The 27,640-nt window shown below is 46.3% G+C and overlaps 1 protein-coding gene across 1 annotated transcript; it reads left to right on the forward strand.

The window, feature by feature from the left end:
- The first annotated feature begins 223 nt into the window (after window positions 1–223).
- Window positions 224–4,597, forward strand: ODF1 (outer dense fiber of sperm tails 1). Its single transcript, XM_024208943.1, has 2 exons — window positions 224–519; window positions 4,282–4,597. The coding sequence occupies exons 1-2, from the start codon at window positions 224–226 to the stop codon at window positions 4,595–4,597; spliced, it is 612 nt and encodes a 203-aa protein (XP_024064711.1).
- The last annotated feature ends 23,043 nt before the right edge of the window (window positions 4,598–27,640 follow it).

The following is a 27,640-nucleotide window of genomic DNA, read 5'->3' on the forward strand; positions in this document are numbered from 1 at the left end:
TCTGGGAGACAGCCACTGATTGCAGTTCCCATGCCAACTGCAGGATTGTGACACATTTGCAGGCTGATGATGTCATAAAATGCCTGCTGGAATATAGCTAAAGCATCTGCAGATTGTTTTTTAAAACTAACTTCTGGCCAGAGCTTGCAAGACAATTTTTTCCCACACGAGTGCAAGTTATCAAAAGTTGTACTCGTACGTTAATATGGTTTAAAGCTTTAAGATGTCTTTGTGCTGTCGCTTTTTGGAAGATGCCAAGCGAGATTTGAGAAAGGCAGATAGAGAAATAAGGAGACAGATGAGGCTGATGGACCTGCATCCACATTACCTATGTGATATACACCTGCATCCACACTGCTTGTGTGATATACACCTGCATCCACACTGTGGGTGTGAAATACACCCGTATCCACATTGCCTGTGTGCTATACACCCACACTGCCATCCACCATCATGCCTCACAGTTTGGGAGAGGAAAGCCATTAAAGCAAAACTGGAGGCAGAGCGAGAAATGGACAGGTAAATGAGCTTATTTATTAGCCTTCTATAGCCAGTAGTACTCTTTAAATTGAATTAAAGAAAGGAATTTGACAGCTGAGTTTTGAGTAAAGTGGAAATGGGTAAACAGGATAATAGACAAAGCTCAACTTCAGGGAAATGTAGGAACTGTAAGAGTTTGTAAAAAACTGTAATGATGTAGTCTAGAAGGTATGGAGGTAATTATATAAGCAGTGCCTGAGTGTTAAATATTGTAGTCTTACTATGGAAAAGAAATAGGATATCATTTAAAAATATTTAAGGCAACAAATTAAATGTCAGACTACATGTAAAACTAAATGAGAATACATAGATCTAGTCTTGGGCTAGATTCCGATCTTACTGTAAACCCAGAGTAACTCAATCTATTAAGAGCTGGGTATTTTTTATTATGAAATTGAATTCAATGGAGCTCCAGATTTACACTGGTATAGAGGGAATCAGAATCTAGTTCTAAATGAAAAGCTGTGATAAATGATAAAATACTTGTCATTTGAATTAAGGGTTAATGAGCAATCCGAAACCAGAAGGGATAAAAAATCCTTTGCTAGTGAGACAGAATCATATTCATTAAGAGGTGGGGACTTTGGTAGTTTTTACTTAATACATTATTTGAATATATCTTATTTAACTGCAGTTTTTCCCCCTACACAAAATTTAAACTTCTGTTAAATATTGTGCTTGGAGGTGAGGTTTTGATTTTGCCAGTTAAAAATGTGATGCTGTCAGTACACACTAAGGATTGAATATTGGCTTATATTTTCTGCTGTGCTTAGTTTCCACTGGATGTGACAGAGCTGGAGGAGAGGGAAGCCCCTGGGAGCTGTATAGTGATCCTTGATCTCTGGGTTGGGTTTTACACTAACCCTAGCAGAAGTGAGAGCAGCCTAGGGGCTGCTCTAAATTCTCTCCATTGTAACAGCTCCTCCATCTTAGAATAGCTGTAGTGCAGTCACAGCCCCTTTACCCGTCATATGCCAAAGGCTGCAGGAGGAGGTGGAGGAGGTGCTGGTACATGAAGAGACTCTGGATTTTCATCACCTGAATTCAAGTCAGAATTTAATGCATAACTTCAAAATTTGAAGTTGCTACTCATGCAAAACCCGGTGAAGTTAATGAAAGGTTTGCCTGAGTAAAAATAGATTGAGGGCTTCAGGATCTGGGCCAATAACTTCAGTGAGAGTTTTGCCCAAGTATCAGGTCCATAGTGTAATCCTTGCCACCCTGTTTCTGAAATTGGCTACATTTTCCTTATGCATCTGCTTGCACTGCTCTGACTACAGTCACGAGAGAAGAATTTCAGCCTACAAGTCTAGAAAAATCAAATATCATCCTCTCTCAAAGAACACTGAAACTCATATGGATGCTGTAAGTTTCCAATCATATCACTCCTTTTCTACAACATTTATTCACCTAAGATTAAGTCTCCTTAAGTGATTGAATAGAAAGTCCAAGGAGGGAGCAGCACAGAATTCATGAACTCTCACAAAGGAAGAAAAATATAATTCTAAATGTTGTGCTAAATTGAATCATCTTAGTTTTGTATAATAGGAATAATATTCCTGGAACTGGACTATACTGGTAATAAACTGCTAAACTCATCTGACTTGCTGTGTCTAGTTTATCATTTATTGTCCTATATACTCCTACATCACACATATTATCTATTGAATTTGGTAACTTATGTCCCATTCAGTCTGTTATAATTGAGACTGGGACCTTCTATTGGATATTTTGCAAATGGTTCGAATGAGAGTCATGTTTTTGGTTTATTATAGTGTCATTTCACATTGTAAAATGTTATTTTAATGGCCCAATTAGCCACCATCCTAGCTCTGCAAAGGAGACATTTAATTTTGTGTGTGCATGTCAAAAGTATCTCTTATGTATAGATCACATTTAACAAAATTTCTCATTTGAAAATGTAATTAATTATAACCATTAATTTGAAAATTTGGGATGATTTGTAAAGTGGACATGCATTGGTGTCTATTGGCTAATGAGGAGTGCTGGCTGTTGTGTGTTTAGGGTGACAGAACTCTTCATCTTCACAGTTGTCTCATCCTAAGAACACACAAACCCTTGATTACCAAAGCACATGGATGTTTGTTCATTGATGGTGTAGCCAATTCAACAAGTAATGTGCATCAAAATATGCACCTATCTGCATTAATATATGAGAATACACCCTACACTTTGATTTACTTTTTTGTCATCAAATAAATATGTTCTTATTCCATGCTGTATACTCAATTCATCTTAACTCTGTTCTTGTTTTTTTACTTTTTGAAACTTTTTATTAAGGCAATGTTACAATAAAACGATAACAATACTACATCATATATTACTTATTCAAATAACCTGGTAAAGATTTTGGTTTGCTGGGTGGGGAGCCCACCTCTCTTGAGTATGCTAGAAAGGATGACCAAATTTCTAAATAACTATTCTCTTTTTAGTGCTCCTCTTGTGTACATATTTGAGGTTTTCTATTACACATATTTTTCTATACCACAATTCCATAGGAGGAGGGTGTGGGGGGGGGGGGTCACATTTGTAATAATGTGGCATACAAAGTTAGCTGCTAACAATAAAAAAGAAATTAATTTGTCATTTTGTTTAAAGTGTAGATCCTTTAGTGGAGTATTAAGTAACCAAATCAGGGGATCTCCAGGAAGCCATCATTTTGTCATAACATGAATCTCTTTAATAATTTCCTCCCAAAACCATCTAATTCCTGCATACAACCACCACATGTACAAGCATATTCCTCTTTCCCCACAAGCCTTCCAACAGAGTGCCTCTCTAGTAGCAAAAATATGATGGATCTTACCTGGTGTCAAATGCCATCTATACAGTAATTTATTTAAAAATTCTTTATGTGCTGCACAAATTGAAGATGTTTATCCCATTTCCCACATAGAGACCCACTCATCCGGATCAATTTCTTTGTCCCAATCTCTCTCCCATCTTTTCATCTTGATTGTTTTCTTATCAAGATCTTTTTCAAACAAAATTATAGATATCTTAGAAATTGAACCTTTTGTTCCAGCTTACTCCTAGATCAACTCCTCAAATGTGGTTAAAGGTCTAGATAAAGCTGCCTCATATCCATATTTGACAATACAATATTTTACTTGTAAATATTGAAAATATGGGATCTTTATATTATTTACATTATTATATACCTCTTGGTATGATTTCAAACCAGGACCCAGGCACAGATGTCTGAATTAAGTAATCTCAGCTCTTACCCACAACAAAGAATCACTTTGATACTTCCTAGAGATAAATTCCTGATTATTAATGAAAGTAGCTAAGGCTGGGTCTACACTATAGCGGGGGTCCGACCTAAGATACGCAACTTCAGCTACGTGAATACCGCAGCTGAAGTTGCGTATTTTAGGTCGACTTACCTGGCTGTGAGGACGGGGGAAAGTCGACCGCTGCCGCGCTGCCGCCGACTTCGCTGCCGCTTCTTGCCGCGGTGGATTTCCGGAGTCGACGGCAGAGCGATCAGGGATCGATTTTATCGCGTCTTCACTAGACGCGATAAGTCGATCCCAGAACATCGATTCCCTGCCGCCGGACCCTCCGGTAAGTGTAGATGTACCCTAAGAGAGAGGACCTCAGCAACAGGAATTTCAAAAATTTGTCCAAAGCTTCTAGGGTGGTCTGGATGAATGGGTGGCTTTTTATTTTTGGTGACCTAAATTTCTTTTCTTGTTTTTATTTTTTTTATTACAGCATCCGAAGAAGAGTTAATAGGATGTTGAACTCATGCCATGACCATAAGCTTTTAGCTCTGATGGATGTTAAGGGGTTTGACCCAGAGGAAGTTACAGTGAAGGTGAAAGACGGGAAGGTTAAAGTATCAGCTGAACATGAGGAGGAGCATAGGACCCTAAGAGGGAAGGAATACAACTACACAAATCTTACCAAGGAGATCAGCTTGCCTCCAGGGGTGAATGAAGAGGAGGTGATGTACACTGTAGGACCTAACAGTTTGGTGAAGATTGAAACTCCACGCAAGTGTTTCCCTTGCCTCCTGAGTCTAATTTGAAGACAGTGGACTCTGAGCAGCAGTAGTACTGTACATGTACATAGTACAAGCAACTCCTCCGGTGTTTTTTAACTCTACCTTTTAAGCATAAGTTGGCAACTGTTCTGACCAGTTTAGAAACAAACGATAGTGCTGCAAAACTACTTGTTTGAGTGCAAGTCTTTTGGTTTCATTTTGAAGGGTTTCTTGTCACTTTGTCAGCAGTCAAAAGAAATAGGGACATTATCCAATATAAAGATAAAAAATGGTTAGAAATACTAAACTATGGTAACTTGTTAGGTAATAAAAGACCCACATAGGTGTAGCGTAATTCCAGAAGCTGGCATTGCCACTGCTCATTGTTTCAGAGATTAAGCCTAGAAGGGCATTATGATCATCTAGTCTGATCTTCTCCATAACACAGGCCATAGAATTTCACCCAATAATTCCTCCATCAAGGCCATAATTTCTGTTTGAGTTATAGCATATCTTTTAGAAAAACATGCAGTCTTGATTTAAAAGCATCAAGTGATGGGAAATTCACCATATCCCTAGGTAAGTTGTTCCAATGGCTAATTTTAATGGTTATTTCTAGTCTGAATATGTGTAGCTTCAGCTTCCAACCTATGGATCTCATTATGCCTTTTTCTGCTAAAAAGCCATCTACTAACAGAAATCTTTTCACTACAGAGGTGATCAAGTCACCTCTTAGCTTCCTTTTGGGTAAACTAAATAGACAGTTTCCTAAGTTTCTTACTATAAGGCATATTTTCCAGACCTTGAATCATTCTTATATCTCTTTCTTGAACCCTTTCCAATTTGTCAGCATCATTTTTGAAGTGTGGACGCAAGACATGGACACAGTGTTCCACTAATGGTCTCACTAATACCACTTCTCCACTGTTCATGCTGTACTTGATACGTTCTCCATTCTACAGCACTGTCGTCAACTGCCTTTGCATTACATTCGCTACGAAAGGGGGTGAAATAAAATAGTCAGTTCCATTCAGACATTTACTGGGCATTATGGACATGAATATTTATATACTTTAGTTTTCTAGGTTATACCATATGCGAATCCGTATATTTTTGGGAGCACAAATAAACAAAAACTAGGATGAGTTGCAAATTTTCTATTGAAATTGTTTCCATTGAAAGAGGAGAAAAAGTGGTGCATTCAAAATCGTGCTGTGATGCCTTATTGGGGTTGTAGTTTTAGGTGCTTTATGTCCATCTTCCATGATGCACCACTTTCTCCTCTCGTGGTGGGAGTGTACCCACTGGACTCCCTGACCATGGTTCAGCATGGGAGATGTAGGCCAGTTAGAGAGCCGAGCCCATACAGGAAAATGGGAGTATAAGGCACAGAACTACAACTCCAATGAGGCATTGCAATGCCCTTTTAGGGCCACAAGAGTCTCACAGACAGAATGCCCAAGGAATTGATGCATTTCCTAGATGACATGGTCCTGCCCCTCCCTGGCCAGCTCCACCCTCTTTCTGGGTTGTGCCAGATGGATCTGGACTGCCTCAGCAGAAGAGAACTTGTAAGCAGTTTGTGCCACCGTTCCCCTGCTCCTGGCAGACTTTCTGCGACCAGAGACCTTCAGCCTGGTTTCCACCAGCAGAAGTGAATGATACTTCCTTGCTTCACAGGTGTGTTGTGGGGGTTTGTGTTTGTAAAGCACCTTGACTAGAGCTGAGCAAAAATTTTAGATTTTTTTTTTTGGCCAAAAAATGCATGTTCAGATTGTTCGAAACATTTCATTTCACAAATTCATTTAGAATTTGCCTAATTGGTTCAACTGAAAAAGATCAGAACATTTTATTTCAACATTTTCAAATTGAAACATTTTGATTTTTCAATTCACAATGACTTTTCTTTTTGAATTTTACTGCCATTTTATTTTTTATAAAAAGTAAAAAAACTTGAGAACCAAAACATTTTGGGTTGAACAAAATGTGTCGATCAACCCCAAAACAATTTTTTTTGACTTAGTTTCATCAAAAATTTGAAAAATGTTATCTTCGGGTTAACCTGGAAGGAATTTCTATTTTTTGGTTCAGTCACTAAATCACAAAATTGGTTATTTGCACAGCTCTCTCTTTGGTATCGCCACACATGCAGGCTTTACTCATGGTTAGGTGACACAATGCTGCACACAACTTGTCCTTGTCTACACTGTCCCAAAAGTCATGGTCAGTATCCTGTCAGCTAACTCGATTCTTTACTGCTGTGTTCAAACAAGGCAAAGTTCTGTAAGGAAGACAAGACCTCCATGACAGATTCACCCACCTCAGCCAGGCATGAGGGATCCTGGATAGTGTGTATGTGTAAATCAGCCCTAATCTGCCCTCTCTGACAGCAGCAGACCCAGAACTGCCAAGAGCAGGACCGCTCCAGGGTTTTTGCCGCCCCAAGCAGCCAAAAAAAAAAAAAAAGTCACGATTGCAATCTGCGGCACTTCTGCCGCGACTCTACCGCCACCGCTTCTTCGGCGGCAATTCAGTGGCAGGTCCTTCCCGCCGAGAGGGAGTGAGGGACCCACTGCCAAATTGCCGTGGAAGAGCCGGACGTGCCGCCCCCCTCCATGTGCCGCCCCAAGCACCAGCTTGCTAGGCTGGTGCCTGGAGCCGGCCCTGGCCAAGAGGGATTGTTGATGAATGCTCTCAGCTCTGCAGGTACAGGAGCAGCGAGCCTAGCTCTCAATACCAGGATCACTGTACCAGCTACTAAGCTCCCTACCCTATGAGGGAGGGGCTGTTTCCCTCTTCACCTCCCTCCTGCTGGCTTACTGCATTTTCACGGGGGGTGGGGATGCTAAGCTGCTGTCCTCCTTGCCACCTTCAACTTGTCTTTTCCAGTTGGGGTGTTTTGGTTGGTTAGCTCCCAGTACTAAAAGAATGGGGAGAGAACAATGCTCCAGGTCAGCCTGATTGACAGGGCGGGCAGGCTAATCAGGGAGTTAGGAGGCCAGGGTGGGTCCCGTCCTCCGTGTGAGCTGGAATTGCCTGGGTATGACAGAGTGGGGCTGAGCTAAGGAGAAAGCAGGGGCGCAAGCTGAGCTGGGGAGCAGAGCCGTGCCAGCCAGAGGGGCCAGAAAAGCTGCCAGCCCAGGAAGCAGGTCAGAGCTGGGAGCAGAGTCATGGAAGCAGCCCACAGGGCAGACCTGTGCTGGGAGGAGAGCTGCAGCCACAGAGCCAGAGACACAGCCCAGGGAGAGCAGATCCTCTGCTGGGAGCAGAGCTGCAGCCACAGAGCCAGAGGAGCCAGAGAAGCAGCCCAGGGGGCTGGAGGCAGAGCAGCAGCATCAGTGCTGAGGCAGAGTGGAGTCGGAACTAGAACAGTGGAGCTGGGGCTGGAGCTGGACCAGTCTGAAGCTGGGTGCGGTGAGCAACTGGGGCCAGCCAAGGTGGGACCCCCTGGGCAAAGGGCCCAGCGCAGAAAGACACCCCCAGCCAAGGGTCCTTGCAGGCCAGATGGGGAGGGGCATCTTAACCCGATGAGGGGCTGATGCTGGGAAGAAGGGTCCCACCACCCAAAGCCCGGAGGTGTGTGGCCACCACCAGAGCAAGTGTCTAACCCACAGCATCCCTGCAGCGCAGCCAGGGCCTGAGAAGGAGGCCTGGGACCTACAAGGAACAAACTGTGAACTGCCCTGACATTCCAGAGACCCTGTTTGTGATGTTCCCTGCCACAGAGCAGGGTGATGTGTTTCCTTTAACCTTTCCCATTTTCCCTTATTCTTTTTTAAAATTAATTAATTAATTAATTAATTAAATAACTTGTATTTACTTTAAATTGTATGTAATGATCAGTGGGTCAGGGAAGTGTCCAGTGCAGAGAGAGCACCCCGGAGTGGGGACACCCTAGCCTCTGTCCTAGGTGACCACAGCAGGGTTGGGGGGTCGAGCCCCCCAGGAATCCTGGGCCCAGCCTTGTCGGGGTTATGAGGACTCTGCCAGACAGGAGAGTGGAAGGGGAATCCTCAAGGGCAGGGAGGCCTCTGGGTAAAGGAAGTTGGAGCGAGGACTCAGATCCTTCCGCTAGCCCATTTCACCAGGGTAGTGCAGAAGCCAGGAAAGTTCCCCACAATAGTGGGACCATTCCCCCACTTACACTCAGATTACTAGCTTCTTGGGAGCGGAGGTGCACAGGTCTCCTCAGCCATCACCCCCAAGCTATTTCTGATCCTCTGGCCCTCCCTCGTTTTTTTTTCCACATGGGGCTCTTTACTACACCTAGCAGGTTCATTGAGGGGGGGATGCAGGTAGCTCCCCATATCTAGGCCCCATAAGACTGTGGGGGCCTTTGAAACAGCAGCAGGAGATTCCGCATACAGTCAGTTGTGGCGGCCCTATCAGCCACATTGACTCATAGTCTTTAAGGTCAGAAGGGACCATCATGATCATCTAGTCTGACCTCCTGCACTTTGCAGGCCACAGAATCTCACCCACCCACTCCTGTGATAGACCCATAACCTCTGGCTGAGTTACTGAAGTCCTCAAATAATGATTTAAAGACTTCAAGTTACAGAGAATCCACCCTTTACACTAGTTTAAATCTGCAAGTGACCCCTGCCCCATGCTGCAGACAAAGGCAAAAACCCCCGAGTCTCTGCCAATCTGACCTGGGGAAATTTCCTTCACGACCCCAAATATGGCGATTAGTTAGACCTTGAGCATGTGAGCAAGACCCACTAGATAGACACCTGGGAAAGAATTCTCTGTAGTAAGTCAGAGCCTGCCCCATCTAGTATCCCATCACCAGCCGTTGGAGATATTGCTGCTAGCAGTCGCAGATCAGCTACATTCCATTGTAGGCAGTCTCATCATACCATCCCTTCCATAAATTTATCAAGCTCAGGCTTGAAGCCAGTTAGTTTTTTTGCCCCCTTGGCTGTTGATGATGCAGGAGGCTACTTGGTGAGATTTTCACGTGCTCTCAGGAAGAAAAAGGAGAGAGGGAGTCTGACAACATCATTCTCCCTGCCTCACATTTTACAAAAAGTAACACTCTAGCGTGGTGCAGCACTTGAAGGACAAAGCACTTTTATTTCTAAGGCTCCCACACATATTGAACAGCAGTTACCAGCAGATGTAAGAACAACTAAAAGCATTTCCTGCTTTAGGATAGAACCGAATCAATAGCCCGGGATTTGATGGAAACATTTTCATATTGAAAGAGGCAGAAAGGCATCAATACACACTTTTAGCAAAGTGTTAACAAAATATTTAGACCAGTTGCCTAGCAGCTTGGTAGGTATTTGCCACTGCAGATCTCACTTGGCTCTCTAGTTTTCTGACTGTCGTGTATCATCACTGTAAAATCCTAGAGTTCTTTTTATTGCTGTTCTAAGCAGAGGCAGGAGGATTTGGGAGATATAGTGGTCTTGAAATGCTGGGACTGCAGATCTGCTCAGGGATTGCATTTGATGCAGCAGATTCGTGCCCCCTGCATCCCAAGTAGAATTCACCCCTAGGGAAAAACCGGCTGCATTTCCACTCCCTCATGGGTTGTGCCCGGAGAGGGCAGCTTTATTTTACATTAGGACTCCATAGGAGCAGGTGCAGGCAGGTTGCACTATTCCTGGCTGCATGCTTAAGGCCACTCCCCAAACAGCACCACCTTGTTTTCAGGCTGAACTGGTCCCCAGTAAGCCTCCTGGAGGAGGGAAGAAAAGGTGGCAACCTCTTTCTGCTGCAACCTCCCCTCGCCCCGCCCCGCCCCAATGCAACCCCTCAAGCAGGGTGTCCTGTTCACTCTGATTTATGCTGGAATAAAGCAGGAATGAATCTGGGCCTCTAGGTTAACTGAACCAGCAATGTGGGTGGTAGATTGGGTGGCAGTGTCACTAGGCAAGATGTGTAGCTTTAAGAGCGTAGCTGAAAAAAAATTGCATAATAATGAGCTTTCCATAGTAGTCACATGAGATGTGACTGGCTGAGCAGCATACTCTTTATCCATAGTACAGATGCAGAATGGACAGCAGCAGCCCAAGCTTCCTGTCCTGCCCTGCTGGCAACATGCCTCTTGAGCAACTCTGGTGTTCGTAAGCCTGGAAGCTTCGTCTCTGCCCTTTTATTGTTACAGCTGGTTTCCCAGAGATACTCAAGTATAGAAAACAAAGTCCTGTCTCAATGTTCAGAAGCAGGTTAAGGTTTTACAGGTTACACTGATGGCCAAATAAGAGAACAAAGGTTACAAGGGGAGTGAGTAAACAACTACCTATTTCACCATGGAGTTCAGAGAAGACCCTCCCTCCCCCAACCCCATCTCCTCAGGCTAGTCACACACCCTGCAGGAAAGATGCTAAAAAGAGACAAAGGCTTCTGCTATAATATGCTCCCAAAAGGTCTGGTCATTCCACTGGTCTGGAATGTTCCAGAAGCATCTTTAGCGAAGGCACAGAATTCCAGGGAACAACCTGCTAGGGCTGAGGTGTTGGGAGCTTGTTCCTTGGAACTGGATGAGGGTTATTTTGACCTTGACACACTAGATGATTTAGTGTCAATGAGATTTATGTGCCTCCTCTAGCATACATTCAGCATCCCAGGTATCATATAAGAAGTTGTTGAAATGGAACTTTAGCTGTACATAAAGCTTGATGCAGAATTGCCAGCCCCACAGGTTCAAAAATCATGAGACTTTAAAAAAAAGATTATATTGTATTTTTTGCTCTGCCTTTTGGTTTTTGAATGCCCCCTGCCCATTGTGTGTGTGTGTGTGTTGCCAACTCTCCATAATGTATTGGGTATCGTGATTTTGGCCTCCACTCCAGGAGCTCTCACTCCTATCTGTGCCTGTTACCCCGCCCAGCAGTTAATTCTGTCCCCCAATCTCCAAATCAATCCTGCCCCCCAGCCCCCACATCAGTTCTGCCGCTCAGTCCACAACCAGCCCCCTAGCGATTCAGCTCCCATTCAGCCCCCCATGGCTGCTGCCCCCCAAATCCCCACCCATCCCCTGGATCAATTCTGCCCTTCATATCAGTTCAACACCCACCACCACCACTACCACTACCATGAAGCCTCACCTCTGCTCCTCCTGGGGGGTCTCTACATCCCCCTTCCAGGACTTGGGGGAAGGGTGGCTGTAGCAGGGTCTCTTCTTCCCCTTTCAGGCTGGGGAGCAGCTGTAGGGGTTCTTTCCACATACCCCTGCCCCTTCCCAGGCTGGGTGCTGCAGGGGGGCGGGGGAGGAGCAGAGGCCTTGTTTGGCTGCTCACAGGATGGGAGAGGGGAGCAGAGCCACTCTGAGCTGTTGGGCTCTTTGCTTCCTCCTCTCCCACCCTCCTGTGAGAGTGGTATCCAGGTCTCTTCCCCCCGCTCCCACTAATTGGGTTTTATTTATCGATTCACACGGCTGAGTCATGAAATGGATCCAGTTCCCCAGAGCCAAGCACCATCTCCCACCAGTGCCTCTTCCTCTTCCGCCATCCCTCATGCCAGGACCTCTGTCTCACCAGGCTCCTGTGTCTCCAGTGCCTGCGAGGTGTCTGCCTGGCATAGCTGCACCAGATCTATGGGGGGTCTTGTCTGCCAGGTTCTGGGCCATCATGTCTGTCCTGCACAGCATCAGAATCTTAATGATCTTGTAGCGGTTGAGTTGCCTTGCATCATGCAGAGTGCTGTGACCCTCCCTTTTCTGGGAGTTGACATCCACGCCAGTGTTGATCAGATGCTCCATGAAATCCACCTGCCCCGTCCAGGTCGCCATGTGCAGAGGGGTGCTCATTAGCTTACCTTTCAGGTCTTCAGCAGCCCTGATTGGCTGTTCTACCCCAGGAGGCAGGCAGGTGGGAAAAGCAGCCAATCAGAGGGGGTTTCCCCGAGGCAAGGTTGAAATTCGCTAGAGGACTGGAGCTTCTCTTGCTGTCCCCAGACAGGCTCCTGCACTGGCTGCACTCCGTCACTTATGAAAAACGTCACAAGAGCTGGCAACTCTGTTGTGTATTGTGACACATGGCCAGAAAGAGTTAAGCAGTTTGCAGGCTAATTGACCCAGATTCAAACCTTTAGATAATGTTTGTGTTTTTGTGTGTTTACATATATATTGTTCGAGGTTAACAATGTAATCAGACAGTCCTGTCTATGGTGTATTCTGTTAATTCAGAGATCAAAAGGAAATCTTAACATTTAAATGAACTGTAAACATAGAGATATCACTGTATTTATCTCTCTTTGAAATGTATAGCAAATCACCTGCGAATGGTGGAAAACAGGCAATAGCCTTATGTTAATCCCTGTAGCTAATTACGGGTGATGCTTAGGAAATGGGTCTACTTCAAAGTCTCCATGATTGCCTATTGTTCACCTAAGGATTCTGAGCTGTCAGAAGAAGGCCTGGCGCTGTATAAAGATGTCTTGGGTCCTGATCCTTTTTATCTCAGATCTGCTTGATGCTTCATGTAAGGGAAGCTTAAGTTGTAAGACTAAGGGTATGTCTACACTACGAGAGTAGTTCGATTTTACTTAAAGCAAATTTGTGGAACCGATATTACAAAGTCGAACGTGTGTATCCACACTAAGGACTGTAATTCGACTTTGTGAGTCCACACTAACGGGGCAAGCATCGACATTGGAAGCGGTGCACTGTGGGCAGCTATCCCACAGTTCCCGCAGTCCCCGCTGCCCATTGGAATTCTGGGTCGAGCCCCCCATGCCTGCTGGGGCAAAAAATGTGTCGAGGGTGGTTTTGGGTAACTGTCGTCATTCAACCCTCACTCCCGCCCTCCCTCCGTGAAAGCGCCGGCGGGCAATCAGTTCGCACACTTTTCTGGTGATTGACAGCGCGGATGCCACAGCACTGCGAGCATGGAGCCCGCTGCGATCATCGCTGCAGTTATGGCCGTTGTCAACACCTCGCGCCTTATCATCCACCTTTTTCAGAGGCAGATGCTGAGAAATCGGGCGAGGAGGCTACGGCAGCACGGTGAGGACATTAAGTCTGAGAGGGACACAGACCTCTCACAAAGCACGGGACCCCGCGCCGTGAACATCATGGTGGCAATGGGTCATGTTGATGCTGTGGAACGGCGATTCTGGGCCCGGGAAACAAGCACGGACTGGTGGGACCGCATAGTGCTGCAGGTCTGGGATGAATCACAGTGGCTGCGAAACTTTCGGATGCGTAAGGGAACTTTCCTGGAACTTTGTGAGTTGCTGTCCCCTGCCCTGAAGCGCAAGGACACCCGGATGCGAGCAGCCCTGACTGTCCATAAGCGAGTGGCCTTAGCCCTCTGGAAGCTTGCAACGCCAGACAGCTACCGGTCAGTCGCGAACCAATTTGGAGTGGGCAAATCTACCGTGGGGGTTGCTGTGATGCAAGTAGCCAACGCAATCGTTGAGCTACTGCTCTCAAAGGTAGTGACCCTGGGAAACGTGCAGGTGATCATAGATGGCTTCGCTGCGATGGGATTCCCAAACTACGGTGGGGCTATAGATGAAACTCACATCCCTATCCTGGGACCGGACCACCAGGCCAGCCAGTACATTAACCGAAAGGGCTACTTTTCAATGGTGCTGCAAGCACTGGTGGACCATAGGGGACGTTTTACCAACATCAACGTCGGATGGCCAGGCAAGGTTCATGATGCTCGCGTTTTCAGGAACTCTGGTCTGTTTAGACGGCTGCAGGAAGGTATTTACTTCTTGGACCACAAAATAACTGTTGGGGATGTGGAGATGCCTATAGTGATCCTCGGGGACCCAGCCTACCCGCTAATGCCCTGGCTCATGAAGCCCTATACAGGTGCCCTGGACAGTGAAAAAGAACTCTTCAACTACCGGCTGAGCAAGTGCAGAATGGTGGTGGAGTGTGCTTTTGGACGTCTGAAGGGGAGATGGAGAAGCTTACTGACTCGCTCTGATCTCAGCAAAACCAGTATCCCCATTGTTATTGCAGCTTGCTGTGTGCTCCACAATCTCTGTGAGAGCAAAGGGGAGACGTTTATGGCAGGGTGGGAGGTTGAGGCAAATCGCCTGGCTGGTGATTACACCCAGCCAGACAGCCGGGCGATTAGAAGAGCCCAGCGGGATGCGCTGTGCATCCGGGAAGCTTTGAAAGCTAGGTTCCAGAGTGAGCAGGGTAACCTGTGACTATTAAGTTTGTTTAAACAGAAGCTGAACCTGCCCCCGTTTCTTTACCCAGTTAATGTTGACTATCCTCTCCAGTTACCAACCCCCTTCCCCCCCCTTCCAACACTCCTTTAAAAATAAAATAAATGAAACTTTGTTCATTAACACCGTTTTCTTTATTAAGGATTTCGTGGTAAACTGTTGAAACTGGGACGCAGACTGTGGTGGGGAGCGGGCGTAGTGATGGAAAGAACGCTTCTAAACTCGAGGAATGACAGGCTCCTGCTCCTAGAGCGGTCCGCAGTGGTGGACTGGTTGTTTCAACAGAGCCTGCCACCCCTCCTGTTCGGAACTCTGTGTGTGTGGGCTATGTGACTTTGTGGCGGGGGAGGGCGGTTACAGATCCCCTGCTGCGTGGCTCTGTCATCCAGGCTAAGGACCGCTGCATAAGATCTGTAACCGCCCTCCCCCGCCACAAACTCACATAGCCCCCCCACACAGAACATGAAAACCACCTCCCAGACTGACCAGGGTGCCTAGTGACTGCAATGTGTGTGTGACCTTCTGCTGAACCTGCCCCCGTGTCTGTACCCTGGTAAAGGTGACTGTCCTCTCCAATTACCAACCCCCTTCCCCCCCTTCAAACACACTCTACTCTAAAAGAACATGACGGAAACAGTAATTAACAGAAACGTATTTTTTATTAACAACTACACAGTTAGGGGATGAAACTGGGACGGGGGCTTGGGTGAGGTGCTTTTGGAGTGAAGGAAAGGACTTATCAAATCTTTGGGAATGAGAGCCTTCTGCTACTTGAGCAGTCTGCAGGGGTGGAGTGACTGTTTTCATGGCCCCTGTCGCCCCTCCTTCTTGGGACTTTGGGTGAGGGGGGGATGGGACTTTGTGGCGGAGGAGGGCGGTTAGAGATAGAATGCAGCGGGGCTCTGTCCTCCTGTCTCCGGTCCTGCAGAACATCTACAAGGCGCCGGAGCATGTCCGTTTGCTCCCTCATTAGTCCAAGCAGCGTTTGAGTCGCCTGCTGGTCTTCCTGCCGCCACCTGTCCTCCCGTTTGCTGTGTGATCGCTGGTATTGCGACATGTTCTCCCTCCACTGGGTCTGCTGTGCCGGCTCGGCTCGGGAGCAGCCCATAAGTTCTGAGAACATCTCATCCCGTGTCCTTTTCTTTCATCGCCTGATCTGCGCCAGCCTCTGGGAGGGGGATGCCGGGGTAGCTCGGGAGACACTTGCAGCTGTGGGATGGGAAAAAGGGAGTGAATTCCTCACAAAGATACAGTTTTGCGAACAATGAATATAGTCTTTCTCTGTGAACAAGACCATGCACAGTACCTATCACATGCGCACTCAGTACAAGGTCGAATTTTCGGCCTTCCCATTGAGTGCCTGGGGTCTTGCTGTACAGATCATACAAGCGGGGCTGGACAACGGAATTCGGCTAGCAGGCGGACATGGTAAGCCGTAGACTTTTGGCTGCTTAAAGCTTAATTTATAGCAGTGCCCTCCTTTCACGTTCCAAGCAATGCTCCTAGCGTTGGCCAGTTCCTGCTGCCGGCAATCCAGCCAGCATGAACTCTGCCCCGTCCCACCTCCCTCGTGGCTGTCCCCGGGAAAGATCCCTGCATGCTGCCCCTGTCCCGCCTCCACCACGTGGCTGTAAACCGCTGGTTACAGTTATGTAAAGGAACAGGCAATCAGTCCCAATACTAACATTCCCCTAATTCAAAGCAGGTCACCATGAGTGATATCACTCTGATGAGGATTTCGGAGACAGAGAAAGTCCGCATGCTGCGTGAATGCCAGCAAACACCAGGGCCGTATGCCGCCATGCTTTGCAAGGCAATGATCCCGGAGTACTTGCGGCTAGCCTGGCGCAGAAAAGTTTCCTACCATGGAGGACGCAATAAGGCCGCTCTCCCCAGGAACCTGATGCAAAGGCTTTCACAATACCTCCAGGAGAGCTTCGTGGAGATGTCCCAGGAGGATTTCTGCTCTATCCCCGGACATATTGACAGAATTTTCCAGTAGCTGCACTGGCAAGGACTAAAAACTAAAGCGCCTAGGGCAAACTAATCATGAAAAACCGGACATGTTTACAAACTTTTCCAGTAGCTGCACTGGCAAGGACTAAAAACTAAAGCGCCTAGGGCAAACTAATCATGAAAAACCCATTGTTAAGATACCATTCCTATTCTGTTCAAAATAAATGTTTAAAACACTTACCTACTGATCCTTCCCCTGATTCACGGTCGGGGTTACCGCCTTGGGAGGGTTGGTAGGGGATCTCCGTGAGGGTGATGAAGAGATTCTGGCTGTCGGGGAAATCGGCGTTGAAAGCGCTGTCGACTGCCTCGTCCTCCTCATCTCCTTCCTCATCTTCCCCGTCCGCAAACATCTCCGAGGAAGCGGCCGTGGATAATACCCCATCGTCAGAGTCCACGGACAGTGGTGGAGTAGTGGTGGCGGCCGCACCTAGAATGGAATGCAGTGCCTCGTAGAAACGGCATGTCTGGGGCTGGGATCCAGAGCGTCCGTTTGACTCTTTGGTCTTCTGGTACCCTTGTCTCAGCTCCTTGATATTCACACGGCACTGCGTTGCATCCCGGCTGTATCCTCTCTCCGTCATGGCTTTTGAGATCTTCTCATAGATCTTCGCATTCCGTTTTTTCAATCGCAGCTCCGAAAGCACGGACTCATCGCCCCACACAGCGATCAGATCCAAGACTTCCCGATCAGTCCATGCTGGGGCCCTCTTTCTATTCTGTGATTGCATGGCCATCTCTGCTGGAGAGCTCTGCATCGTTGCCAGTGCTGCTGAGCTCGCCACGATGTCCAAACAGGAAATGAGATTCAAACTAGCCAGACAGGAAAAGGAACTCAAATTTTCCCGGGGCTTTTCCTGTGTGGCTGGTGGCTGGTCAGAGCATCCGAGCTCGGACTGCTGTCCAGAGCGTCAACAGAGTGGTGCACTGTGGGATAGCTCCCGGAGCTATTAGCATCGAATTCCATCCACACCTACCCTAATTCGACATGGCCATGTCAAATTTAGTGCTACTCCCCTCGTCGGGGAGGAGTACAGAAATCAATTTACAGAGACCTCTATGTCGAAATAAATAGCTTCGTTGTGTGGACGGGTGCAGGGTTAATTCGAGTTAATGCTGCTAAATTCAACATAACCTCCTAGTGTAGACCAGGCCTGAGATCTCCAGTCCTATCTGGATCACCATGAATATGAATATTGGCCTATAACCTGTGGACTAATTCTGAAATAAATCTTTGCAACTACAAAGCTCACCAGCTCTACTATGAATCTGATCTCAGAACTGTACTGATGTCTGTATGTATACTGATCTTTTAACCAATACTCTCTCTCTCTTTTCTTTTTTAATACATTTTAGTTTAGTTAATAAGGACTGACTGTAAGCGTGTATTTGGGTAAGATCTGGAATATTCATTAACCTGGAAGGTAATGTGTCTAATCCTTTGGGATTGGTAGAACTTTCTTAGATGATGAATAAGATTTTCAATAATCCTCATCATATTTGACTTGGGTATCTGGGTGGAGGCCTAAGGTTGGGTTGCTTTAAGGGAACTGTGTTGTTGGCTTCTGGATAATCAGTAAGGTATTACAGAAGCTGTTTTGTGCTGGTTTGGTAAATCTAAGTATTGGAATATCCACCAGCTTCAGGGATTGTCTGCCCCATTCTTTGCAGTTCACTCTAATTGAGTAACTTCAGTGCGGCTCCCCTGGGATCGCGGTCACATGTGTGCACATGGATTGTTCTGGTAGCATGGTTCTCACACTGTTGCCTGTGGACATCCAGTGTCGTGCCAAGCCCGGCCTGGTGCTCCACAGTGTGAAACATGTTGAGAAACCAGGGGTAGGGCACTGGTTGTTGGGAGTCTGAGTCCATAAGAGACTCTCTCTCTTACAAAGCAGTCCACAGAGTGAAAAGCTGGAAAGCCATTGCACTCATTCTGTGATGACAGCTCTTGTTAACAGGAATTACCTGGTGGGCACAAGAGAAGAGAATGTGTCAACGAATCCCATCGATCAGCGACTTCAGGTTTTCAACATGTTTGTACTCCTACAAGAATCAATAGCACAACTATCTCTGCCTGCTCCTTATTCTCACTACTAGTCTCAATCTTTTAACATTATGGCCAGTGGGTTCAAACTCAGGTACTTACATCCATATTTGAAATACCTAAATAAAAATAGCCTTGTTTTCAGAGGTATTTTTCATTCATGAAATCTGTCAGTTAGCCAGTTCTTAATCCATTTAACATGTTTTATTGATATGTTACTTTTTTTATATCAGAATGTCGTACACAACTAAGTCAAACACCTTATAAAAATCTAGTATATTAAAATCTACCCAGTTACCTTTATCAGCCAAACTTGTAGTCCCATGAAAGAAAGAAAACACATTTGACAAAACCTACTTTACATAAAAACATGTTGACTGACATTATATCCCCATCCTTTAATTCATTATGAATTATAGCTCATATCAGCTTTTCCATTATTTTGCATAGGATTGCTGTCAGGGTAACTGCCCTATTTTTTATCCAGGTCATCTTACTTACTTTTTTTGAATATTGGCATAACATTAGCACGCTTCCAGTTTTCCAGAATTTCCCCAGTATTCCAAGATTTATTAAAAATTAACATCAATGAGCCAGAGATCTCCTCAGCCAACTCTTTTAGGACTTGAGAACAAATTACCCAGGCCTGCTGATTTAAAAATGTTTATCCCTAGATGATGTTGTTTAACATCTTGGTAACTAGAAAATACTTCCTTATCCTCATATGATACAAGTACATCATCCTGCTTTTTTCAAAACATTTATTGAATACTTTTGCCTTTTCTGTTTCATTAACACTTTTGCCATCTTCATCTAGTACAGTAGTTCTCAAACTTTTGTACTGGTGATCCCTTTCACATAGCAAGCCTCTGAGTGCGACACCCCTTATAAATTAAAAACACTTTTTTAATATATTTAACACCATTATAAATGCTGGATGCAAAGCAAGGTTTGGGGTGGAGGCTGACAGCTCGTGACCCCCCATGTAATAACCTCGCAACCCTCTGAGGGGGTCTCGACCCCCAGTTTGAGAACCCCTGATCTAGTAATGGGTGTATATCATTATTAGGATATCTAGCAATTGCTCACCCCATCTTGCACACCTGCAGCTTCCATTGACTTCAATGGGTGCTCAGCACTTGAAAATCCAGTCTACTATTCAGGTATATAACCTGGGATTTAGGAGCCTATCTTTAGCAACCCAAATTTGAAAAATATGTCCTGGAAGATTTTGTTTATCTACTGTACAGGTGCAGCAGGGATAGCAGCAGCACAAGCTTTTCCTCATGTTCTGTTAATATGGCTTAATCCTGACCTAGAGGGCCCACCTATAGGGTCAGAGTTTACTTCACTCCCCATTCCCACTCACTCCTTGGCCTTTCTGTTGGCAACCACCACAAAACTGCCATCAACTTTTAGTCACTATTGACATGGAATGGATTTGAACCAGTAACCTAGAGATGAAATGTGCACAGTTCAGTAGGGAATCACATTTCAGTGATTAAAACAGGTAGTAAGATAAACTGACTGGTTTTCTGATTGACTTACACATTATAAGCTCCAGAATAGCCATTTTTCTATTGATTAGTGTGACGGGGCATCTGCCCCCCACTGGCCCTGATAGGGTTAAAACCTAGGCTGGAGGGCTGCAAGGAAACAGCCAATTAGGACAGTGGCTGCAGCCAATTAGGGCAGCAGCTGGACCAGCCAATCAGGGCCCAGCCAGCCCATATAAAAGGAAGCTGCAGGACAAAGCAAGTCAATCTGCTGCAGGAAGCCTAAGCAAGGGGATGGGTTTCCTAGAGGGCTGTAGCACTGGCCCTGTGAATAGGGCTGCTAGGACTTGCAGGCCCAAGGCCCTGGGAAATGGGTGAAGGATCCAGAGGCAGGAGCTAAAGGTGCTGGGGCTGAGGGGAAGTGGCCCAGGGGATTGAGACTGACTGGTAAAGAAAGGAGGAGCAGCAAGAAGCTGTTTACAGGGTCCCTGGCTGGGACCCAGAGTAGTGGGTGGGCCTGGGTTCCCCTTCTCTTTTCTCTCTCTCCTCCCCTCCCCCGCCACACACTCACTGCGGTAGAAGGGGCCGGGCTATGGACTGCCAAGCCGCTGTGAGGAGCAGCTAGATGGTTGCAGAAGGAGTCCCCACAGAAGTGGGGAACCCAGATTGTGACATGTCTGGAGGGCTGTGCCAGGAAGCAGAGGCAGTGAGACTGGAACTGCAGTGGGTCTGCAGGTGGAGACAAAGATGGGAGAGCCACCACCACCCATATAGATGCTGTAAGTTTCCAATCATATCACTCCTTTTCCACAACGTTTATTCACCTAAGATTAAGTCTCCCTAAGTGATTGAATAGAAAGTCCAAGGAGTCAGCAGCACAGAAATTCATGAACTCTCACAAAGGAAGAAAAATATAATTCTAAATGTTGTGCTAAGTTGTTGACCAGAGCTAATTCCCAAAACACCCAGGTGCCAGTGTGGTGAGTGACCCCATGACAATTTGCCTGTCCCTGTGCCTCCCCCAGCTGCCAAACAGTTGTGGCTGGTGAGTGCTAAGCACCCACAATCTGTCCCCCGCGCCCCCCCCCCATTGGTGCTTGAGCCCTGGAGTATCCAAGGCCTCAGCGCCTGTGCCTCTTACTGTTTAAACTCAAAGATGATATCAGAGTTGAGAGATTAAGATCTATATTCTAGAGAAAATTCCTTAGTGCGTTTTGTATGATTAAAAAAAAGTTAGTCTAGACTGTATCCTTATGCCTCAAAGTAGCATCTCTATTACCTTCTCTGCAATAGAAATTAATCATTCTGAGAGTCAGTAGCTTGTGTCTTGTGAAACAGCTAGCGGCCATGCACAAAAGTGCTCTGAATAGAGCTCATGCATACCAGATTCTGCTTTGCTAAATAAACACATCTTTGGAAACCTACTGTACTAGCACATATTAGGTGCAGTTACATAAATGTTTCTTCTAAAAAGACATGATTTTACCACTAGGTGGCATATGTTTTTATAAAACAAACATCACAGTATGTCTCTACAGATTTAGTTAAAGAAACCTCCAGAAAATAATAAAAAATACTGATGCTCAAAAAGAAGTTACGCTGGTAAAAATTACAATTTATTTTTTTCTCATGTAACATTAATAGCAACTGTTATGGGTCAGGGTAGCTGCCATCTTCCATTCAGAATAAATGTGAAGATTCCATAGTAATAGTGCCCTTGTTTCAGCACCTAACACACAAAAGAACAGACACATGGATGTGCTGAATCACGTAGCCCAAGAGTTTTAAAATTCAGCGGCTGGGACTTTGGTGAAAGTGTTTTGTGGATGTGTGAGAGACAGAACAAGCTGGAGGAAGGCAGACAGGAAGAGACCGGGGACAGCCTGAACAAGCATGTTGTCTAACGAGGCTTGGTAGAATTTGGTTTATTTAAAAAAAATTTGGATAATATTGATGCTTATTTTAAGCAATTCTCTCCCCCCGCCCTTTTTTTTTTTTGGTCAACTTATATGTTGCAGGATATTGTGGCATGGGGAAATCAGAAAAAATATTTAATTGCAGTAGATGCTGAGATTCAAAGTTAAAACTACCTAAATGGCACCCCTGCTTCAGCTCCACCAACAGCAGCAGTATAACATGTTTTGTACACATTAAAAGGAGGGACTCTAAAGTTCTCAAGCAGGCAGAGTAAAAGAGATGCTATCTGTAAATTTCCATTATTATTGATGGAAATATTTTTCTGGTGCTTTGAATGTGTACATAAAATACATGTTCAATAACATTTACTGAAAAAATCTAATCCTTACAAGCCTACATATGAACCTGCAAGTTTTTTGAGAGCTTTCTGGGTCTGGTGCTGGCAAAAGAGGCTTGGGGTTATAATTAAGGCTACGACTTTGTCATGGACGTTTTTAGTAAAAACTAGAGACAGATCATGGGCAAAAAAACAAAAAATCATAGAAGCTGTGACCTGTCCCTGACTTTTACTAAAAACATCCCTGACAAAATGGGGAGGGAGGAGGGTCCAGCACCCTGCCCGCCCCACAGTGGCTGGGAGCTGCAGGGACCCCATTGCCCAGTGGCTGGGAGGGGTCTCCCTGTGGGACTGGAGCTGAGGGGTTCCCCCCACTGCCCTGAAGGGCTGGGAGCTGTGATGGGTGTGTGTGTGTGTGTGTGGGGGGGGGGTTCCCCGCTGCCCACAGCGGCAGGGGAGCTTAAGGGGGGACCTGCTAATGGCAGAGGCTGGGGAACTGCAGGAACCCCTGCCCCCAGCCACTGAGCAGCTCCGGCATCTGGGAGCTGCATGGGGCCCACGGTAGCTGAGCAGCTCTGGGGTCCCTCTGCAAGCGCTGCTGCTGACTGGGAGCTGTAGCGGTGGCTGGGCAGCTCAGGGGTTGCTGCCAGCGGTGGTAGCTAGTCCGTCGGGGGGGGCTGGGCTGCTGCAGGGCCCCCGCTGCCAGCAGTGGCTGGTCAGCTGCAGGGCATTCAATGTCATGGAGGTCGCTGGAAGTCACGGATTTCATTACTTCTGTGACCTCCATGACCCAATCTTGGCCTTAATTATAACCAAAGAAACTATCCCCTCTGCATTTAGAAAAGCAGGACTTTGTACATTACTTGTAAATAAACAAGATTTCATCAGAGAGAGTGCCAGACTCCATCAGTTTCCGCTCCCAACTAAAACACCCTTGGAGCCCTGAACTTTGACTGGCCACTCTGGTCAAAAAGGGGTAATAAATATTTAAAAAAAAAAAAGCAATGTGTTATACATTAAGTTACAAGACTATATTATAATAGGACTTAATCCTGTAACACTTACGTTAGTCCTTACCAATGAGAGTAGTTCCATTCATTTTGGTGGGATTGCTTATGTAAGGGCTATTAGCAAAAAGAAAGAGTTTACTGGACTGTTCTTATTCTACATTGCAAATATAATTTTTAAGATGTATTCCTCAGCTTACTCTTGTGGAAAAAATGCTCTCTGGGCCAAATTTGCTTTCCTTACACAGGCAATATGTCCTTTGACTTCACTGACATCAGTTGGATTTCTGCCCATGTGAAGACTCTGATTTGGCCTATTAACATAAAGGTTACTCTGTTAGAACATCCCTGATACTAGAGAGCTTGCTGCATTATCAGAAGTTTATAAATATAGTACAAAGTACTTTTAATGAAAGGTCACTTAAGGATATTGCCTCAGTGTCTTGTGGTTGATGTATGGGTATGTAGGAGCTTTTTTTACTTCAGTGCAGTTATATGGAGAGCTATGTAGATATGATTCCACGTTAATTTCACTCAAACATTTTTAATTCTGGGGTGAATTGTATGACCATGTGAAGGTGCAGGCAGGTACAATAGCTTCTCCTGATGTAGCTCTGCCAATGCACCTCAGTCCTGGCCGGTAATACCCTGGTAACTACAGTCCTGGGCAGGCACCTCTCTCTTTAGTTGAGACTACAAGTTGCACTAAATCGGATGTGACTTTTGTAAGTGGGCAAATGCCCAAGAAAGCTATCCCTCCCCAAATTCACTGGACAGTCCTATCCTTTATAGATCTGCCTTTAATCCTGCGAGTTTGGATAGTTAGAGTCCTGGATTTATTTCAGGCCTTATGAGGCCTGATGACATTGTGCAACAATATGGGAGTATGGTGTCATCCTGCACTGATACATTTTGTGGTTAATCAAATCCTGATGCTACTTCATAAATTTGTTTCTTTTCCCTGCAGGGTAAAGTCAAATAGAAATAGGTGGGAAGCTTAGTTCAATCATTTGACTTGTGACTAAAGTCAAATTTAACTCACAGGTGAAAGAGTAAAGTAATAAATTAACCTAATAACATTTAATCCTTTTGGCTCCCTAAACTTGCATGTTCTCCTCCATCGCCCATAGATAAAAACACTATAATTTAAAAAACATTTGCTTGTAGGTTCAAATATACTTGGACACTGTGAGGTGTCCACCCCACACAGAACTGGAAGGGATTAAGGTGGCCAGGTAGATCTATTAATTGCCCAAGCTGCACTAGACAAGAAGCCAGGGAGGGCTGGGACCTAACTGCTGACAGTACCCAGCTGAAGAGGAAGTAGCAGGGCCTAAAAAGCCAGGGAGCTGGCAACAGAAAGGGGCTGCAGTCACTCCTTGGGAAGAGGGTTTGGAGCTGGTACACCAAGAGGGGAACCAGGAGTTATAGGAAACAGTCCAGGAAAGGAGCAGTGAGGACTGGGAGAGTAAAGCCCAGAACTGTTGGGTTGAGGATCCCTGGACTGGAACCCAGAGTCGTGGGTGGGCCTGGGTTCCCCTACTGGCCACTAGGGAAGTGGCACCATCAGGGCAGCACTGGAGAAGACCTCCTGGGACTGTTTGTGCAGAATGACTCTGGGTAAACCCCCACGAAAGGAAACCACATAGTGGCCTGGCTGGAGGGCCAAGTCACAAAGAGGAGTCTGCGGTTCCTGGAGTGAGGGGGGCCACAGGGCAAGATGACAGAAGAGATGCCACCAGAGGGGGGGTGCAGCACCTGGCAGAGCTAATCCCCAGGAGGAGGTGCCAGCTGTGGTAAGTGAGCCCTGTGACCAACTGGTGGAGAATGTGGGCACACAGTCACCCCTCATACAAGGGGGTTGAGAGACTGTGGTGGACTGAATAAACTGAATAAGGCAGTCACTCCTGATACAAGGGGAGTGAAAAAGGCCACGACAGGGAAAGAAAGAAGAGACAATGGAGCTGCAGTGTTGGGAAGCCTTTTGTGCAGAGGGCTCTTATATCCTCCTAGGTTGGACTCCAGATTCGTTGCCCCTACAGAAGGGGGGGATGACAAACAAGGACAGATCCTGGCTCTGCTGAGGCAGGTGCTGGAGAACCAGCAGACACAGTGGGAGGCCCAGATGTACCTGCAAAACTATTTGGCACAGCTGGCTGAACAGTAGCTGCATTTACTTAACTTCCTGCAGGAGGAAGTTAGTAGCGGCTGCAAAGAGTGAAATTGTAAAGGAGGTAGCTGGGTTAGGAGGCCAGAGGCCCAGCCCAAGGAGTGTTATGCCTGTGGAGGGGACACCTGGAAAGACTATGCCCCTACCTGTACAGAATCCTGCAGGAAAGAAGCAGGAGTCGTCGTAAGGGGTGCTGGGGAAGGCTGCAGTCACTCCCTGAGAAAAGGGAGGTGTGTTTGGGGGGCTGCAGAGATGAGATGCCTAATGTTACTCCCTGGAAGGAGGGCGGGAAGAAATTGGCAAACCCAGAGGAGTGGGGAGGCCTAGGAGGTATGGATGCAGCTCACAGAAAAGCAGCAAGATGCAGAGAACAGACCTTGGCTGTTGTGTAGAGTGTCCGTGAGGCAGAACGCAGAGTAGAAGGTGGGCCCAGTGAAGTGGAAGACTCCCTGAGACTGCTGGAGACCAGGAACCTGGATTACCTCTCCCTAACCGCTTGCCTTGGAAGGGGAAACCATGAAGTGACCTGGAGGGCGGGCTAGGTCACCAAGAGGCTGCAACAGTTCCTAGAGTGAGAGAGGGACTGCAGACAAAGAGGTGGAGGGATGGAATGCAGCTGTGGGAAGGGGTGTTGACCTGGTGAGTTAATCCCCAGAAAGGCCAGGAGGAGATGCCATACCTATGGTGAGTAGGGTATCCCCCATCACACACCAATGGCATTTTGGATTTGTGGCCATCCTGGGCTCTGGCCTTCTTTTGAAGGTGAGACTATATTTGTCATGAACGATCTCGTACTGGCTTTAGATTGAGACAAAATTGGCCCTCTCATTGGCTTTTGATATGACTATGAGGTGCTACTTCAACTACTAAGAGGCATTGGGCCTGATTCTCCACTGGTTTACTACTTACATAGTCATTTATATCTTTGCAAAGGAGTGTAAAGTTGTGGCAGGAGTAAATGGAGAGTCCTGATCTGGGAGCATTTTACACCTCCTGTACTTTGCAAAGGTGTAGGTAATTATGTGAGAAGCGAGTCAGTAGGAAAGTCAGACCTATTTCCAGTGGCCAGTTTTTATTGCTCAGCCCCTCCTTTCTGAAATTCCTTCAGAACTCTTGGATGCATCAGGTCTTGGTGACATTGCAATTTACATTATCAGTTTGTTATTCTTCACCTGCTACAGAGACTGAAGTGAGAAACGGGATGTATTGGAACAAAGTAATTTATCTTCTTTGCAATTTTCCTTCCTTCCCTCTTTATGTATTCCCTTTACTCCATGGTAGTTTTGCAGATCCATTGATTCTCTTGCAGGCTTCCTGTTTCTGATATAAAGAATTTCTCATTTGGTTTTTTTATCTCTGGCCATTTGCTTTTCAAATTCCTACTCTCCCTCCTAGTTTTCATCTTGCATTTTAATTGCTGTAGTTTGTTCCTTTCTTTTGGCATCACTTGGGCTCCATTTCCGCTTCTTGAAAGACACTCGTCACTTGAATAAAACTTTTGTACTGGTCCGTTTAACCATACTGGTTTTCTTCTTGCCTTTCTGTTTCCATTTTTGTTACGTGATCAGAATACTTCATATAACCAGGGCCGGCTCTGGCTTTTTGGCCGCCCCAAGCATGCCAAAAAAACCCAAAAAACGGGGCGGACAGAACGGCAAAGCAAAAAAAAAACCAGGGGTCTGTGCGTGGGTGCAGGGGGGCCGGCTAGCGGGGGGGTGGGTGGGGGAGGGAGCGGGCGAGAGAGAGAGAGAAGGGGGGCAGCCAGAGCTACAGCGGGGCGCTGCCATGCGGCCCCTCCCGCCGCACCGCGTGCCGCGAGGACTCTGCTCCGGTCGGCGGGCTTGCTGCAGGGCGCTCCCATCCTCCGCGCTGCTGCCCCCTACAGGGCGGCCAGAGCGGAACCAAAAAAAAAAAAAAAAGCGGCCGTGCCGCCCTAGGATTGGGCAGAATGC

This window comes from Terrapene carolina, unplaced genomic scaffold (assembly GCF_002925995.2).
Source record: "Terrapene carolina triunguis isolate 2854851 unplaced genomic scaffold, T_m_triunguis-2.0 Scaffold58, whole genome shotgun sequence".
Classification (NCBI taxonomy): domain Eukaryota; kingdom Metazoa; phylum Chordata; order Testudines; family Emydidae; genus Terrapene; species Terrapene triunguis.